The following is a 16,731-nucleotide window of genomic DNA, read 5'->3' on the forward strand; positions in this document are numbered from 1 at the left end:
GATCAATATAATTATAAACAATTATAAATAACTATCTTTTAAGTGATACTTTATATAATCGATATCTAAAAAAAAGTTTAAAAATTATTGTTTGTGGATAATGATTGTGAGACTTTTAAAAGTCAATGTATAACATTTGGTTCACTAAATTAAGAATCAGCTTCTGATTCATAAGCAAGGCCAATTTTCCTTGACACAATTATCTTTAAGAAAATTAAATGAAATATAAAATTTGTTGTAAACTTTAATCAACTTTATTCTTATAAAAATATGCAAATAACGTGTCCCCTATTTACTTTTTTTTCCCCTCTTGTACTGTAGAAAATGCTTGTTCCATATTCTAAAGTTAAAGTTATAATTGATCGAGCACTATAATATAATCCTTTTTTCATGTTAAATTGTTTGAGTTTAATTAAATTTGTGATGAATATTCTATTGAAAAAATATCACAAAAAATCAGTTTCCAAAAATATTTACAAAAGCGTTTTAAAGTTATTACAAAATTTAAATAATCTCGTTAAAAATGATTTACGTGTAAATCAAACTCTAAAATTATCCTCAACGCTCAAAGTGGTCATATTGGACAGTGGATGGAGTGGGAAACAATGGATTCAATTGAATTTAATATTTCTGTCATATAATTATTCTAAAAAATTGATATTATGTGTGTAAATTGTAAATTAACTAAAATTTTGATGATATATTTTAAATTTATAATTTCATTAAAAGAACTTATTTTATTAGAAATATATCTATATTATATAAACTTAATTAAAATTTCACTCATCATTAATTAAAATTCTAAATTCGCATCTCATCTTGACAAAATAAAATATACTCCACAAACTTTGTTACACTTTCGACAAGAATATTTATGGGAATTTCTCGTCTCCTTTTTCAATTAGGATTTAGTTGAGTTGGGTAGAATCAAATAAATAAATAAATAATATAATATATATATATATATGTATATATATATATGTATATATATATTATACATATATATATGTATATATATATATATGAGAAGAAGATGTAGAAATTCCCAAATTAATCTATATCACTTTCTATATGTTTATCCTTTAATCATTTCCAATTTTAAGTAGGAATGCCGACCATTACATTAGCTATTAGTGGCTGAGAGAAAGTGAGATGATCATCGTAACACAGTATATAAGATTTGTGATTCAGGTAATCCAATTTTCCATGCGAATTGTCGAATATATTGTTCACTTGTGGTTCCAATTATTCCACTTCACCTATTAAATTAGTTTTGATCATAGCAAGTAGTGGCGGAGTCAGAATTTTTAATAAGAGAGTTTAAAATCTGAGAAGTGGTGGAAGGGGATTTGAACATTTATTATACATATCTAAAAAATAATTTTAATCATATATAAATCCCCTAAGTATATGTTGCCTTCGCTCTTGATAGTAGATATTCTTTAAAATTAATTGAGATGTCAATAAATTAATCGAGATATCATGCTATATTTATTGAAAAAAAAAGGAATATTAATTGTTGACACCTAGACATTTCACTTTGAGGAATATTAGTGTAAAAGCACCTTATGAACCGAAAGAAGTTTCTTAATTCCATAAATCAATTGTTAAATCTTTTTTGAATCTTAGCTTATTTTTTGATAAAATTCCATTATAAATCAATTCCAAGAATATATATGTATATATATAGTATTTATTATATATATAATATATAAGTAGTGATGTCACTTGAAAATGGATCAGATACTCCATATCAATCTTTTTCATATATGTCCAACATTTTGGCAGCAACAGTTTTAGTGCTTTCCATATTCCATTGCTCCAATCATGATCATAAGAATATAGAATTTTAACGCACATGAATTGTGGTGGAATGATTATGATTGTCTTATTCGTAAGAAAAAAATATAAGTCTAAGTTATAATATAAATATGTAAAAGAATCTTGTTAGGAGTGTTGACTTCAAAACAAATTCTAGAAGCACGCTTTGATAATAATCAAACTCCAGTACAAATAACGATATTCACTTTCTAAGTGTCGTTCGTAAAAATGTGTGGTTATAAGAAAACTTGAATAACAACGGATTTTACTCCTTGTGTCTTTTAAAAAAACTTGTGCTTCAAACTTATAATTTTTTAAAAAATACAAAATGATCTTCAATTTCGTAGTTTTTTAAAAATAATTATGATTGAATTAATTAAAATATGCTTTTTAGCCAAATAGTAATGGTTATAAAATTTCGTAGTTTTAATAATAACAATTGAACACGAAAATAATATTTTATTATATCGTATGAGAAGTGAGAACCTCAATCCAAAGAATTTTGAAATTTAGTAATGGTCTTCACTCCTCACAACGCTATTATTTGTTTTTAATTAACTAAGTAACCATCAATTACTAATAGTCCTCCATTTTAATTTATCTGTCTTGTTTTACTTTTGGTTTATTAAAGAAAAAAATCATTTTTTTTATAACTCTTTAATTCTAATTTTTCACTAAATTATAAAGATATTTCAATACAATTATGATACACGTCCTTAAATTATGACTATAAAATTTAAAAGTATTTTTTATATTACGAAATAGCTTGAAATAGCTTGTTAGCTGTGAAAATTGGAACTTGATAGTTTGTGGCATCCCATGGCTCATAGGTTTTGCTACTTATAAGGTAATTTTGAGATGATAAATTCGAATCATATTAGTACACGACTTCAAATGATTGACTCGATGAGTTACAGTGAGTCAACCCCTTTATCCTTTTCTACATAATATCATGATTTTGTTGATTCAAAAAACTCAGGTCCAATAGACAGTACTTAATTTCAACCAATCCAATAATACTACATGATGTATTATGTGGATTAAGTAAGAGCCCATTCGGAGATAATCCCTTCCAATCAATGATATTTTTATATTCAGATTTAAATTTAATACTTCTAATGAAGTGAGTATCAGTCTAATCCGTCGGTGGTCCTCCTAAATCCAGTAACTTAGCTTTATATAGGTCCTAGATGCAGTCAAAGATTCTCTTGATATACTATTATAGATCCATTTTTCTGAATTATCTTTGAAAAAAAAGTTGGTATATAATTGCTATATTTTGAACAAGTAATTAGGAAATAAAAGCTTAAAAGTTGTAGTGACTAATGATGGATTATAATGAAACAAAAGAGTAGTCATAAAGAAACTAGTAACTTTTCCAGCTTTCTTGGAAACAAATTACCAATAATTCAATTTTGTTTTTATTTTTATATAGAAGTGGCACACCTTAACAAATTGTACGTATAGGTTAGAAAAAACAACCAATTGAATTTTTTATATAGTCACTCAACTGATGAACATGTTATCTCATAAAATCACATTTTTTTTTAATTTCAAAAATTTTTAACAAAAAAAATGTATCTATTCTGAAATAACAAATATTAATTGAATAACTATATGAAAATTCAACTCAAAAGTAATATATTTTTAAAACTCTAATTTCATCTCGATCCAAATAGGTTCGTGATTATTAATAAAATATATTATTATCGAATATAATCACTTAATTATAATTCGAATAACTCAAAGAAGAAAAAGTATAAATATTTTTCTTAAGATATACAAAAATAAAAAATTACGAAAGGAAGTGGAGGTATGTTTTTACTTAGTAAAATATTATTGTTGAATCTATCGCTATGGGAATAATAAGATGAGAGGGGAGCGAGCAACATATTATAATTTTTGAATAAGTAAGAATCTTAGAGGAAGCTATTACTTTAAAAGTTTCCTTTTTTACTTACAGGCTTCTTTATCTTTTGAGAAATTAAAAAATAAAATTAATAACGTAAATAAAAAGAATATTTATTTAAGTCGATCGACTATATAATTTGTTAAGTAACACTATCATCTATCTAGTATTACTTGATCTAATATATTCTCAATAATGTCGTCACCTTTTTTTTTTGAAAAATAATATTATCATGTTTCCCGTTTTATTGGAACTCAGTAGCAAAATTCATAATTATATAGAATATACTTTATATATATTTCGTCAGCCATTTTTGGTCAAAGATTCAGTTGCTACATTTATTGGCAATCCTTTAGAACCACTTATTGTGGAGTCCACTATGCCTAATCGATATTAGTTTCTTCATTCGTTTCGAAATAAATGTTATTGATAGTAATATTGCATTTATTAAAAAAATAAAATTACGTTACTATATAATATATCAAATTATTTCTTTTTAATAAATGTCTCTTGAAAATTGAATACTATTAAAAGGATGGAGTATAAAGGTCTTTCTAGTTCGAAAATATATATACTAATTTAATCTTGAATTTTTAAGATGATACTTATTTTATAATATTTTTTTATACTTATTTTAAAACGAAGAAAGTATAACGCAGTCTTTGTTTTCTTCTTCTTTTTGTAACTTGCACAACTTGTTCTTGGAAGAGACAGGACCTAAAGTAATGACACTTCATTTCAACCTAATGCGTTTTGTTTGGCTTTATAAGCTTATCAAAATATTATTTTAACTTATTTATTTATATGTTAGACATTTAGTTATATAAAAAAAAGACAAAAGAAACGGTTAGTATAACAAATACACAGTAAAATAACAAAGAATTTAAAATCTAGTAAGAGTTAAACAAATTGGAATATGAATCATTAGTTAACTTATCTCGATTTAAATCATCTTAGCTATTGAGAATCAATTTGGATTCATGTTGAGACGTTCGACTACATGAATTATTCAAGTTAGAGATAGATGCACATATTGAATGTTTTAATAAGTCGTCATTTCATTAGGAACTTTCGCTCAATTATGCTCCATACCAATAGTTTGCATATTTATGGGTTGTAGCTATAGTTTAAATTGTCTCCTCTGTATAAGTTGCGAGTGAGTTTGTATAATTGAGCTATTTTTGTATAAATGCGAAACAACAAATTTATACAAACACAAATATCTGAATTTTAAACAGTTATACACATTATATTATACAAAATTACATTATACAAAACTTAAGCAAATTATATTATACAAATTTTTGAATTATACACACGTGCAAATTTATACAAACTCGAAATCACAGCCCAAGTAGTTATCACTAAATACTAATCGCGAGTGATGATTAACTTAAGTGTAAAATTATAGCTACGATAACTAATTAACTAGTATATGTTTATTTAACCACATAATTTCCCTTTCAAATAAATATATGGGCTTAGTTTGCTTTGTGACGTAAAATACAAGAATATCCAATGTAGGGCTTGGGCCCAGAGTTTTACAAAGATGTGAAGCCCATTTAAATGAGCTGTATGGGCTTCAAAATCAGGGAATCCAACAATTGAATAAGTTAAACAAATTTGTCTACTTCATTTTTTTCTCATACAAATTATATTATAAAACGAGAAAGAGAAAGAGATTTGGGCAGAAAATTGTATAAAACAAAGTGTATAAAATGAATTTTATAATTATAAGTGTATAAGACTATTATATACAATTTGTATTTGTATAAAATGAGAAAGAGAGAAAGACAAAATAGACTTGGGCAGGGAATATACAATTGAATGGAATTGTATAAAATGAGAAAGAGAGATTATATACAATTTGAATTTGTATAAAACAAGAAAGAGAAAAAGGCAAAAGAGACTTGGACAGGGGAGTACTTTCATTAAATAATTATAAGTGTATAGGACAAAAATATATGTATTTGCATGTGTATATACAATTTTCTCTCGCTTTATACAATTATAAACACAATTTATATAATTCTACTGTATAATGCGAGAGAGGCGAGCAACAGGAAGCGAGCGAGTGAGGGAGAGTGGGAGTGAGAATATGAGGGAGAGAAGGACTGACAAACAGTTTGCTATAAAACACAAATAAATCAAACGATAGTTACTATATTATTTTATATTATTGATTTGTCATTCTATACAATTATCCTTTTATAAAATAATCTCTTTGTCGGACAAAAAAAAAATATTGAAAGATTGCGATATTTCATGTATAACATTATAATTTGGAAAGAACATTATCTAGATTTTTTTTAAATATAGACAGAGACTGTTTTCAATGTATCCTCATAACCAAAGGTGTAGTATTTCGTGTATTTGAGAGCCCAAAAAGTTTAATTATATCGTTGCCCTATTTTTGTTGTCATCCCATTATTTCATATTGAATGAAATTTTGAGGATTTTCAAAATAATTGAATTGTTTAAAATTTAGTTTGTTCTTTGTATTTTTCTTTAATATTATTTAGGTTATAAAATTATATTTATGATTTCAGAGAAAAATAATAATGGAAAATATGATTTAAATTATATTTTTTTAAAGGAAAATTAAAAGAAATTTGAATGTTATCGGATTTGCTTTATGAAAATTAGGTGCTATACTTATACCCAAATTTTAATTCTATTTTCAGCTGCTTTGATTTGGAGGTCCCGTCCAGTAAATCTCAAAAGCTGTGTTTTTCAACTTCATCAGATTCGCGGTTTTGCTTTGTACTGAATCGCAGGTATTTAGGTCAACAAACCCTAGATTTACTGTTATTGAAGAAGACATAGTAGTAGTAGTTTTTTAAGATACTGTATTTTATACATTATATGTGCTGTGTTTATTGAATCTGTAATTGTAAGCGCAAGTTTTAGATTATGGAGAGGGATTTGAGTGAGAATGGGCACGGTAGGAGAAGGGACAAATCAGAGGATGAGGATAGTTGGAAAGTAGAGCGGAAAAAGTACGAAGATAGAAAAACTTACGGTGATAGGGAGGATAGGAGGGAGAGAAGGCGGAGAACTGAACGCCGTGAGAGCGATGATGACGGTGAGGGTAGGAGGGAGAGAAGAAGAATGGAAAGTGGAAATAGGGATGGCAGTGATGATAAAAAGGATGATTGGAGGGGAGATGAACATGGAGATGGTGGTGGAAGGATGGAGAGGAGGGGAAAAGATGGGAATAAGGAGAATGATGATGAAAGGGATGATAGGAAGGATAGAAGGAGGAAAAATTATGATGATGATGATGATAAGAGGGAGAGCAGAAAAGTGGAAACACAAGTTGATGAAAGGGGGGATAGGAGGGAAAGAAGGCGGAGAATTGAACGCGGTGAGAGTGATGACGATGGTGAGGATAAAGATAGGGATGATAGGAGAACAAGAAGGCGAAGAGCTGAACGTGGAAATAGGGATAGTAGTGATAATGAAAAGGATGATTTGAGGCGTAAGAGGGATGGTGGTGAAATGATGGATGTGAAGCAAAAAGATGAGAATAAGGACGACAATGATAGGAGGGATAGAAGGAGAAAACACGAACAGGTGAATGATGATGATAAGAGGGAGAGCAGAAAAGAGGAAACCCAAGTTGATGATGATGATGAGGATGAAAGGGATGATAGGAGAAAGAAGAGGCGAAGACATGAGGGTGAAGGTGGTGACTTGAAGGATGATAGGAAGGAGAAGAGTCGAAGGAATGAAGGTGAAAGCGATGGTAGGAAGGAGAGGAGGCGACGGGAAGATGATGATGAAAAAGTGCATAAGAGAAGGAAGGATGAGCACGGACACAGGGATAGAGTTGATCGGTATAATGATGGTAGAGAAGGGGATAAAAGAGGGAGGAAGGATGTAGAGAGAGAAAAGAGGGTTGATGGTGATGACAATAATAGAAAGGATATAAGGCAAAGGGATGGAGATGATAAGCATGGAAAGGAGAAGAATAGGAAAGATAATGCACAAGAGGATGGGACTTTTAAAGCCAATGAGGATTCCAAAGTGCAAAAGCAAGATGCTAATTTGCCTACTGACTTAGCAAAGTTGGGAAGGAGTGGAGGTGTTTACATTCCGCCATTCAAATTGGCTAGAATGATGAAGGATGTTCAGGACAAAAGCAGTGTTGAGTACCAGAGGATGACTTGGGATGCTCTGAGGAAAAGTATCAATGGGCTGGTGAATAAAGTTAATGCAGCAAACCTCAAAAACATTATTCCAGAGTTGTTTGCAGAGAATTTGATCCGTGGGAGAGGGCTGTTCTGTAGATCCTGTATGAAGTCCCAAATGGCTTCTCCCGGTTTTACTGATGTATTTGCTGCTTTGGTAGCAGTGGTTAACACCAAGTTCCCAGAAGTGGGTGATCTGTTGCTAAGAAGGATCATACTGCAGCTGCAAAGAGCTTATAAACGTAATGATAAGGTTAGTATCTCCTGCTTCCATGCTTGCAGTTCTTCTGTCTTCTTATTTGTGCAACATACTGTATTGTTGTTGTAAATTATTGCTGTTTAGTTGACCAAGAGCATACAGTCTATTTGGATGTCACATAGATACTTGAAAATTCCTCTTTTGAGAGTATGACTACAAGAGAGGGGGGACGGAGGGGTGGAGGGTTAATGTGCCAGTTAGTCTAATTGTTTTAATACATGTTTCATCATCCAAATCTTTTCATATTACGTCTTACCCTTAATCGTTCACTCTTGCAGCCTCAGCTGTTAGCAGCTGTCAAGTTTATTGCTCACCTTGTAAACCAGCAAATTGTTCACGAGCTTATTGCTCTCGAACTACTTACAGTTTTGTTGGAGAAACCTACAGATGATAGTGTTGAAGTTGCAGTTGGTTTTGTTACAGAGTGTGGTTCAATGCTTCAGGACCTCTGTCCACGAGGATTGCATGGTGAGTGTACCTTGAAAGACCATTGTATAATATTGAAAACTTACATTTTTTTGTTTATTTGTAAAATGATTTTGCTGTGTTTGTCATGCTAATACCCTTTTTGCATTTAAATAGGAATCTTTGAGCGGTTCCGTGGTATACTTCATGAAGGAGAAATAGATAAACGGGTTCAGTTCTTAATTGAAAGCCTCTTTGCATTGCGAAAAGCAAAGTTTCAGGTGAGTTTGGTCTTCAATTGTTTTCTGAGTAAGAAGAAAAATTTGATCCCTTTTTTAATTATTTATAAAAGAAAGAAAAAATGTCAGATTGCTTACATGCATCCTCTGCAGGGTTACCAAGCTGTGCGACCAGAGCTTGACCTTGTTGAGCAGGAGGATCAATTAACCCATGAAGTCTCTCTCTCGGATACAATTGATCCAGAAATTGCTTTAGGTACGTCTTATGATGGATTTTATTATTGAAGTTCTATAATGGGTTTCTTTTGATGTCTATTTTGGAATTATATGGAATTTTGATATTTATGCTTGTCGTATGTGCTCAGATATTTTCAAGCCGGATCCTAATTTCTTAGAAAATGAAAGGAAGTATGAAGAATTAAAGAAGGCAATACTTGGTGAAGAATCTGAGGAAGAAGGAGATTCGGATGCAGAATCAGAGGATGAAGATGAAGATGAAGAGTCCGATGAAGAAGAGGATGAGGAGCAAATGAAAATAAAGGATGAAACAGAGACAAACTTAATCAACCTTCGGAGAACGATCTACCTGACGATTATGTCTAGTGTTGACTTTGAAGAAGCAGGACACAAGTTGTTGAAGATCAAACTAGAGCCTGGTCAGGAGGTTGGTATCATTATCTTTCTATCTTTTTGTGTTGTTCTACCCTTAAGGCCATGTCATTTACAGAACTGTGTGCATGCTCACATGATTGATCTGTACGTAGATTTTTGTATGCTTTGAGTTTGGAAGGATAGTAATTTTCTTTTGATCTGGTCTTCATTACATGAAAAGGGTTTAGTTAAAACAGAAGAAGGTAATTGACTTATATAAAGGTCTAGTAAAAAATAGTCTCTGGATATTAATGAAGAGAACAAACACCCAATATTTGAGCTTTTGCTGAATTTGATTTTTCCTCGTATGCGGTGTAGATAACAATAGGGGCATTGTCATTCAATCATGCACCCGTAGAACAATTTTCTGGGGTTCTATTAAACTGATGATTGAGGAGTAGAGGTGGCAATGGAGGTAGGAACCCTGTAATTGGCTTGCCTTTTGGTCAATGGAGGTGGAAATTCATGTTTCTAGCATTGATAATTTAAGGAAGTAATTAGCTCATCGTTCATGTATAATATCATGGGAGGACACACGTCACCTGCTATTCACTGCTAAGTTGCTTTGGACTTGTCCATACAGGTTGTTCCATCTATTATTAGTTTTTTTGTCCAGGCACACAGTATCATGACCAATGGAAAAAAAGACTCATGTATGTAAGCATTACACATTGCCAACTAATACTACTTTGCATGTGGAACATCCAGCAGAAAATAAAAATGTGAGAGATTGTGGAAATTGCACATTTGTGCTTGTTCTTGGACTGTTATAGAGAAGTCAAAAAGCATTTGAAGGAGTTGAAGATTTTATTTTTAGGATCTGAAGCACTCTTTTTCACCAACTTATACCCAAGGAGAGTATTCCCAGTAGATTGTTGCTTTGGGATGTACTGGAGGGTGCTGAGTTTCTGTCGGATTCTCTGTCTCACTTTGTTTAGCACTGCCTTCGTTTCTGCTTAGTGTTAATTTATGAATTAGTTTTAACAAGATAAGAACATTCGATATCTACACATTTTGTTAGGTTAGTATATTTTTCTGTGTTTTGAAGCTAGTTCTTATCCTGACTGAAATTCTCAACAATGAATTTCAGTTATTATCCCGATCTGACTCCATTTCTTGCATGTTATGTGTGTTATTTACAAGGATTAAGGTGGTGTTTTTCTTTGCTCTTCCTCTGAATCAGTACTTATCCACTTGATGATAACTAGCACTAACGGTTTCACATAAGTTATGATTGGTACTTACAGAGTCAACATCAGGATAATTATGTGTTTTGGTATATATTAGTTTACCTCTTTATTGTCAACAAGTAATATGTTTTGGTAGCCTGTTATTCTGACTTGATTTCTCTGGGAGATCAAAGTGAAATCGTTGTGGTGTTGTAATCATTTTATCCCGAGACATGTTGATTATACTTGTATTAGTGAACTACTCTTTGCTTGGTTCTGCTAAAAATACATTATAAAAAGGAAGAAAAGAAAACTGATATATATTGGTTGGTCCTTGCAGATGGAGTTGTGCATAATGTTATTGGAATGCTGCAGTCAGGAAAGGACTTATCTTCGCTACTATGGACTACTGGGACAGCGTTTTTGCATGATCAACAAAATTCATCAGGAAAACTTTGAAAAATGTTTTGTGCAGCAGTACTCCATGATCCACCGGCTTGAAACTAACAAACTACGTAATGTGGCCAAGTTTTTTGCTCATTTGCTCGGCACTGATGCTCTGCCTTGGCATTGTTTGGCTTATATACGGCTGACAGAGGAAGATACGACCTCCTCTTCTCGTATTTTTATCAAGATTCTATTCCAGGTACATCTAATTTGATCTCCATTTGTACACCTTGCTTTATCACTTTGTCCCTTTTTGTAAGTTACAGTTTGTTTGATCTTTGTGGCCTAATTTGTTTGAGACCTTATCACTATATTGAAAGAAGTTGTTAACCGAGTATCTATGTTCTACTTATAGACCTGTTTGAAGTTTAGTACTAAATATATCACCACATGTCAAAAGTTGCATTTTGTCGAAGCCCATCATTTACCCACCCTTTTCTGGGGTTTTATGCTTTTCCTTCTTTCATCAGCAGAACTACGACATTATTCTATTAGCTTCAAATTCACTCGATGTTTCATTTATGCAGGAGATGTCAGAGCATCTAGGTATCCGCTTGTTGAATGAGCGTCTTAACGACCCCACTATGCAAGAATCCTTGGAGTCTATTTTCCCAAAAGATAATCCCAAGAATACAAGGTTTGCTATCAACTTTTTCACTTCTATCGGTTTGGGTGGAATTACGGAGAGCCTGCGAGAGTATCTCAAGAACATGCCAAGGCTTATCATGCAACAACAGAAGCCTGTTTCTGATTCAGAGGAGTCCGGTAGTTCATCTGGTTCTGAATCTTCAGAATCTGAGTCGGAGTCATCTTCTTCCAGTTCTGAGGAAAGTGATGATAGTCGAAGGAAGCAGAGGAAGAGGAGAAGATAGAGACACCATAGACTACTCATCAATCTTAATACTGATATACTTATTTCGATCGAGAACTAGTTACTACGTGTTGTCATTCTGAGAAAATTAGATTTTTGTTTGCCTTATATGTTTAATCCTCTACTATTTGTGCAGTTCCAGTTTTGGCTTTGTTCCAGTTTTGACTAGTTGAACCTTGTAGAATTTTTCTCTTCTTTTTTCGTGTCGGTCTGCGATTACAGGCCTGAACTTGTTTGTTTGTCAGTGTATCGATGAACTTGGAAACTATGAACTGTTGATGCCTGCTGATACTGCTAGAAAGGAATAAATTTGCTAGGGATTTTCGTCAACAAGATGATTTGAACGTTGAGACTTATCTACACGTGAAATGTCAATAGTGAAACTTATTTTTCCATACATAAGAGAAATTAAAGAGCTTAAAAATCGATCATAGCCTGGTCCTAAATGATTTCCTAGATGATCGAAGTTCTACTTCATAACATTAACCTACTTTTCCCATTATTATAATTCTTCTTTAGTACGTATCTCTTATATATAATTCAAACTTAGTTTCAAAAGAGTTATTCTATGAAAAGAAAAACGTGATAAATAATTTGAAACGAAGAATTAAATTGAATTTGGGTGGCTCAACGGATTGAGTTTTAATTTAACTACACCAAATATCAATCGATTCATGTCCAAACGGGATTAGAAATGCGAGTTGGACCGACGCTATATGGAATAATTAGAGGGGAAATAAATTAGGACAGCTTATAAATGTTGATATGGGTATACTCTATGAGGCTGTCCCATATTGACTGACTAGTCATAGTTGATACTACTACTTTTATTGCTCTAAATTATTTTAGCTTCTCACCAATATATAGTTACATGTCATTTAATGTGATTATAAAATATGATGTGACTCGATACCAACATTTGTTACTTCAAAATCAAAAGAGTACAATTTTTATCATCATGATTTGACAAGGTTTTTAAACGGTACGAGTCAAAACGAGCTAAGTGTCACTCATCAAACAAATAATCAAGTAGTGTAAAGCAAGATTGATTGAGTTGGTTGAATGATGATTTTAACATTTCACACATTAGACTATACATGTGAAGAAGTACATCCAATTCCAACCAGAATTAGTTCAGCATTTCGTTTTATCTTCTTTATCTACATAACAATAACTAGCTAGGACTAAGCAAAAGACATAGAAGGATAAACAGGAGGAGTATACATATACTACACATTTTACTGCAATAGTGAGTGGACACTAAAGGTACCACTATTTGTTAGAGAGAGTTAGGAGCATGCTAAAACGGGGTTGCCCCGAGTCATTTGCAGACCGTCTTCAGTCTCTTAGCTGCTTGAACGAATCCCACAATTACCTGCAACTCGTCCAATTGCTTCATCCCGGAAATAAAAAATGACAAATGCAGCAGTCAGTAGAGCAGCATGATATAACATAAGCACAATTATACATGGAGGAAGGCCTGATATGGTGATTCACGGGACCAATGAAGTTCAACATGGAAGAACGTTATGCCAGACGTATCAGAAGAAGTTGACACAATATAAGTACCACACAGTAAAACACAACAGGAAAACTATGAATAGAAGTATGGAAAAGTACCTAAAACTCATGTTTTAATGGAAGTGACAGGAAAATATCGACTGGAAATAACAACACATAAGATGGACAGAACAAAAACACAAAGCAACAGCAAGCCCCAAAAAACGAACAGCAGCATACAGATAATCAAGAAAGTACCTGGGATGTGAAGTGCCTTTGAACAACATCAATTAGTTGCTCCTTTGAAGGGTTAGGTATAGCTTCCCTCTGTTTAAATGCCCAGAAATGAAGTTAATATCACATACTAATAACGAAAAGGATGATCAAACAAACTGGTAATTATTGTAATCCACTTACAAGGTTAAAGTGTCGCCAATATCTCCACAGTGCAGCCATCTCGAGTTTGCTAAGGTCAACCTTCTGTTAGATGATATAATTTTCAAATGATTATCGAAATTGTTGAAGTTATGTTTCAAATGATTACAGAAATTGTTGAAGTTATGTCTATAAAAAAAAAACTTCATATACTTTCATACCATGGACCCACGATGTGTAGGAATAGATCCTTTCGACTGTGAGTCACATGAAAGGGAGCGGCTCATGGCCTTGTGAGATGACCCGTATGGTTTAAGAGCGCGATGTCTTGACCTATGAGACTTTTGAGTATCATCGGATGCTAAAGAAATAGAAAGCAAATAAATCACATTACTTTACATAAGAGTGGGCCAAATGACAATAATCACAACAAAGAAAAAAGAGATATCAGCAGTGATAAAAGCAAAAAGTTTTCTGTACATAAAGAATCCTATGTAACAACTACTATAAGAATTTTGACTATGCAAATTCTCTTATAGTAGAAGAATCAAAAGATATAAAATATAAAGGAAACCATATCAGATTCCAAACTTCCACAAAAAAGAATGTTTCAACCTTTCTCTGCAAATTTTTTAAATTCTAACTTTCCACATGACACGTTTTAGACCACAAGATTAAAGAACATTTTGGTATAGTCTGCATATCTTTACTTTCTTAAATTTCGTATCGACTGTCGAGTCAAAAACCAAATAAACAAATAGAAAATGGGGAATATAATATATCATAAATCAGGAGACTCACCCATATCTGAACCATTCCACTGAACATTTTCAAATTCAAGGTCATCATCATCTTCATTTCCAGTAGGAGCTTCAATCACACTTAAAGCATTCCTCTGCAGTTTCACCTCTATGCCATTCGTAAGAACCTGCGATTTACGTTGAACGGATTCACAAAAACGAAATTAGGCTAATGTTTAAAATCTTGATTCTATTCTATCAGATAAAATAAAATACAACAACAGAAAAGACAAGAAATAAACAACTAAACATGATATATGGTTCTGCTTAATTCTGACACAACATATTAACAACAAAATTATCAAAAGGTTAATTAATTAAGCAAGCAATATATGTCTAATCTGGAAGAATCTTCTAGTTGACAGTCAATTACAAAAAAAAAAAAAGAAGCCAAATCCTCTCTTGTTTATACTTGTACACACACACACAAAAAAAAAAAAAAAAAAAGCTATGGATATTAGTTCTAACACTGACAGATCTGTTGAACTCTCAAAATTCAATGGAGTCCAAAAGTAAACATAATCTCTGGGAAGTAAAATTCATCAGTTCATAAAACAAAGAATCCACAGCTAATACTAATAAAACACAAATCCCTCAGTATTACTATATTCTGCTACTTCAATTATTCTAATCTGGAGATTACAACACATTTGAAGATGAATAAGAAAAAAAAAAGATTCACCATATAGCCTCTGAAACTCAAAAAAAAGCAATTCCCCTAATTCTCTACCCCAATAGAACTCCTTAAAACACTAGATCTATCAGTGAAAAGAAATTTAAAGAATTGAACCCTGTTCTTTAAGGCCTTAATATCAAATGTAAAATTCAGTTCCTGGGAGATGGCTTTTGTAAATACCCAAGAGCTTCAAATAAAGAGAAACAATGAGAGTTATAGATGCAAGGCCATAGTTCATAATTAAAAAAAAGCAGCAGAATAAGAAAAAATTGAAACTTTGTCAGCTGAAAACTCAAACTCACCAAACTGCAAACAACCCATACCAGAATATATGGAAAAATCATCATATAAGGAAGCAAACTCAACTCTTCACTCAATGAATGGCTTGACAAAAAACCCCAAAAGAAGCACATTAAACCCAGCATAAAATTCACTCACAACCCAAATTTCTGATTTCATAAACAACCCAATTTAACTAAGCATAAATTAAAAAAAAACACAACTTTAAACTAAAATAAAGTGGAAAATCATAAGCCAATGTCAAGAACCACACCACATTGAAAACCCAGTACAAAAATTCACTTCACAACCCAAAATTCAGATTTCAAAAACAACCCATTTTAGCTAAACATAAATTAAAAAACCCCAAAACATCAAACTAAAATGAACTAAATAATCAGCAGCCAATAACCACATTGAAAACCCAGAATAAAATTCATTCAAAACCCAAAATTCATATTTCAAACACAACCTATTTTAGCTAAACATAAATTAAAAAACTCCCAAAACTAAAATCATTACCAGCCAATGCCAACCACCAAGCCCAACAGCCTTCTTAACAACTCCCTGAAGTCCAACTAATACAGACTTAGTCCTATTATTCCCCGTCACAATAACTTTAGTATGCCTTGGAAGCACAGATAACTCCTCTTCACTGCTATCCCCACAGCTCTGTAACTGAGCAAACCCATTTCCATGCACTGAACTCTCCATAGCTTCCAGCATTTTTTTCCCCAAAAAAAAAAAAAACACCCAAAATTCAATCCACAAAACTGATCAAAATAGAAAGATCACACATTGTAGAATTCAAAAAGTTGGGTTTTTTATAGTAAAATAGTAGAAAAATTAAGAGAAATTTGAGAAGTTAATCGAATGAAGAAACACAGTTTAGTTTTTTGTTTTTTTTTTCTAGAGAGAGAGAATGAGTTTTTTGGTGTGTGTTTTTTTTTTTTCTGCTTTTAGTTTCTTTATGCAGTAACGCTATGAATCCCGGAGACTTGAAATGGACCAATAAGAAATCGCCACGTATACATCGTGGGCCCGTCAATCATGCGCTTTTGCGGCATGATATAATACAATTAGCCGGTTACCGGTTACCGGTAGCTGATTAGTGGGGGTGGTGGGGTGGGGGTAGAA

General features: G+C 32.2%; 2 protein-coding genes across 2 annotated transcripts; one reads left to right on the forward strand and one right to left on the reverse strand.

Moving 5' to 3' along the window:
- Window positions 1-6,324: 6,324 nt before the first annotated feature.
- LOC107018086 (pre-mRNA-splicing factor CWC22 homolog) lies at window positions 6,325-12,294 on the forward strand. The gene is made up of 7 exons (XM_015218458.2): window positions 6,325-8,176; window positions 8,461-8,650; window positions 8,765-8,868; window positions 8,980-9,082; window positions 9,192-9,490; window positions 10,987-11,292; window positions 11,621-12,294. The coding sequence occupies exons 1-7, from the start codon at window positions 6,644-6,646 to the stop codon at window positions 11,963-11,965; spliced, it is 2,880 nt and encodes a 959-aa protein (XP_015073944.1). The 5' UTR covers window positions 6,325-6,643; the 3' UTR covers window positions 11,966-12,294.
- Window positions 12,295-13,013: 719 nt separating this feature from the next.
- Window positions 13,014-16,537, reverse strand: LOC107015919. Its single transcript, XM_015216363.2, has 6 exons — window positions 16,117-16,537; window positions 14,641-14,767; window positions 14,061-14,200; window positions 13,882-13,944; window positions 13,723-13,791; window positions 13,014-13,357 (listed from the first exon to the last, which is right to left on the reverse strand). The coding sequence occupies exons 1-6, from the start codon at window positions 16,318-16,320 to the stop codon at window positions 13,286-13,288; spliced, it is 675 nt and encodes a 224-aa protein (XP_015071849.1). The 5' UTR covers window positions 16,321-16,537; the 3' UTR covers window positions 13,014-13,285.
- Window positions 16,538-16,731: the final 194 nt, after the last annotated feature.

This window comes from Solanum pennellii, chromosome 4 (genome assembly GCF_001406875.1).
Source record: "Solanum pennellii chromosome 4, SPENNV200".
In the NCBI taxonomy this organism is placed as follows: domain Eukaryota; kingdom Viridiplantae; phylum Streptophyta; class Magnoliopsida; order Solanales; family Solanaceae; genus Solanum; species Solanum pennellii.

Coding starts and splice junctions, on each gene's coding strand:
- LOC107018086 (XM_015218458.2), top strand. CDS start 6,644: ATGGAGAGGGATTTGAGTGAGAATGGGCACGGTAGGAGAAGGGACAAA. Junction 8,177..8,460: donor CTTATAAACGTAATGATAAG/GTTAGTATCTCC, acceptor TCACTCTTGCAG/CCTCAGCTGTTAGCAGCTGT. Junction 11,293..11,620: donor TTATCAAGATTCTATTCCAG/GTACATCTAATT, acceptor TCATTTATGCAG/GAGATGTCAGAGCATCTAGG.
- LOC107015919 (XM_015216363.2), bottom strand. CDS start 16,320: ATGCTGGAAGCTATGGAGAGTTCAGTGCATGGAAATGGGTTTGCTCAG. Junction 14,201..14,640: donor GTGGAATGGTTCAGATATGG/GTGAGTCTCCTG, acceptor CTATTTCTTTAG/CATCCGATGATACTCAAAAG. Junction 13,358..13,722: donor AAAGGCACTTCACATCCCAG/GTACTTTCTTGA, acceptor TCCGGGATGAAG/CAATTGGACGAGTTGCAGGT.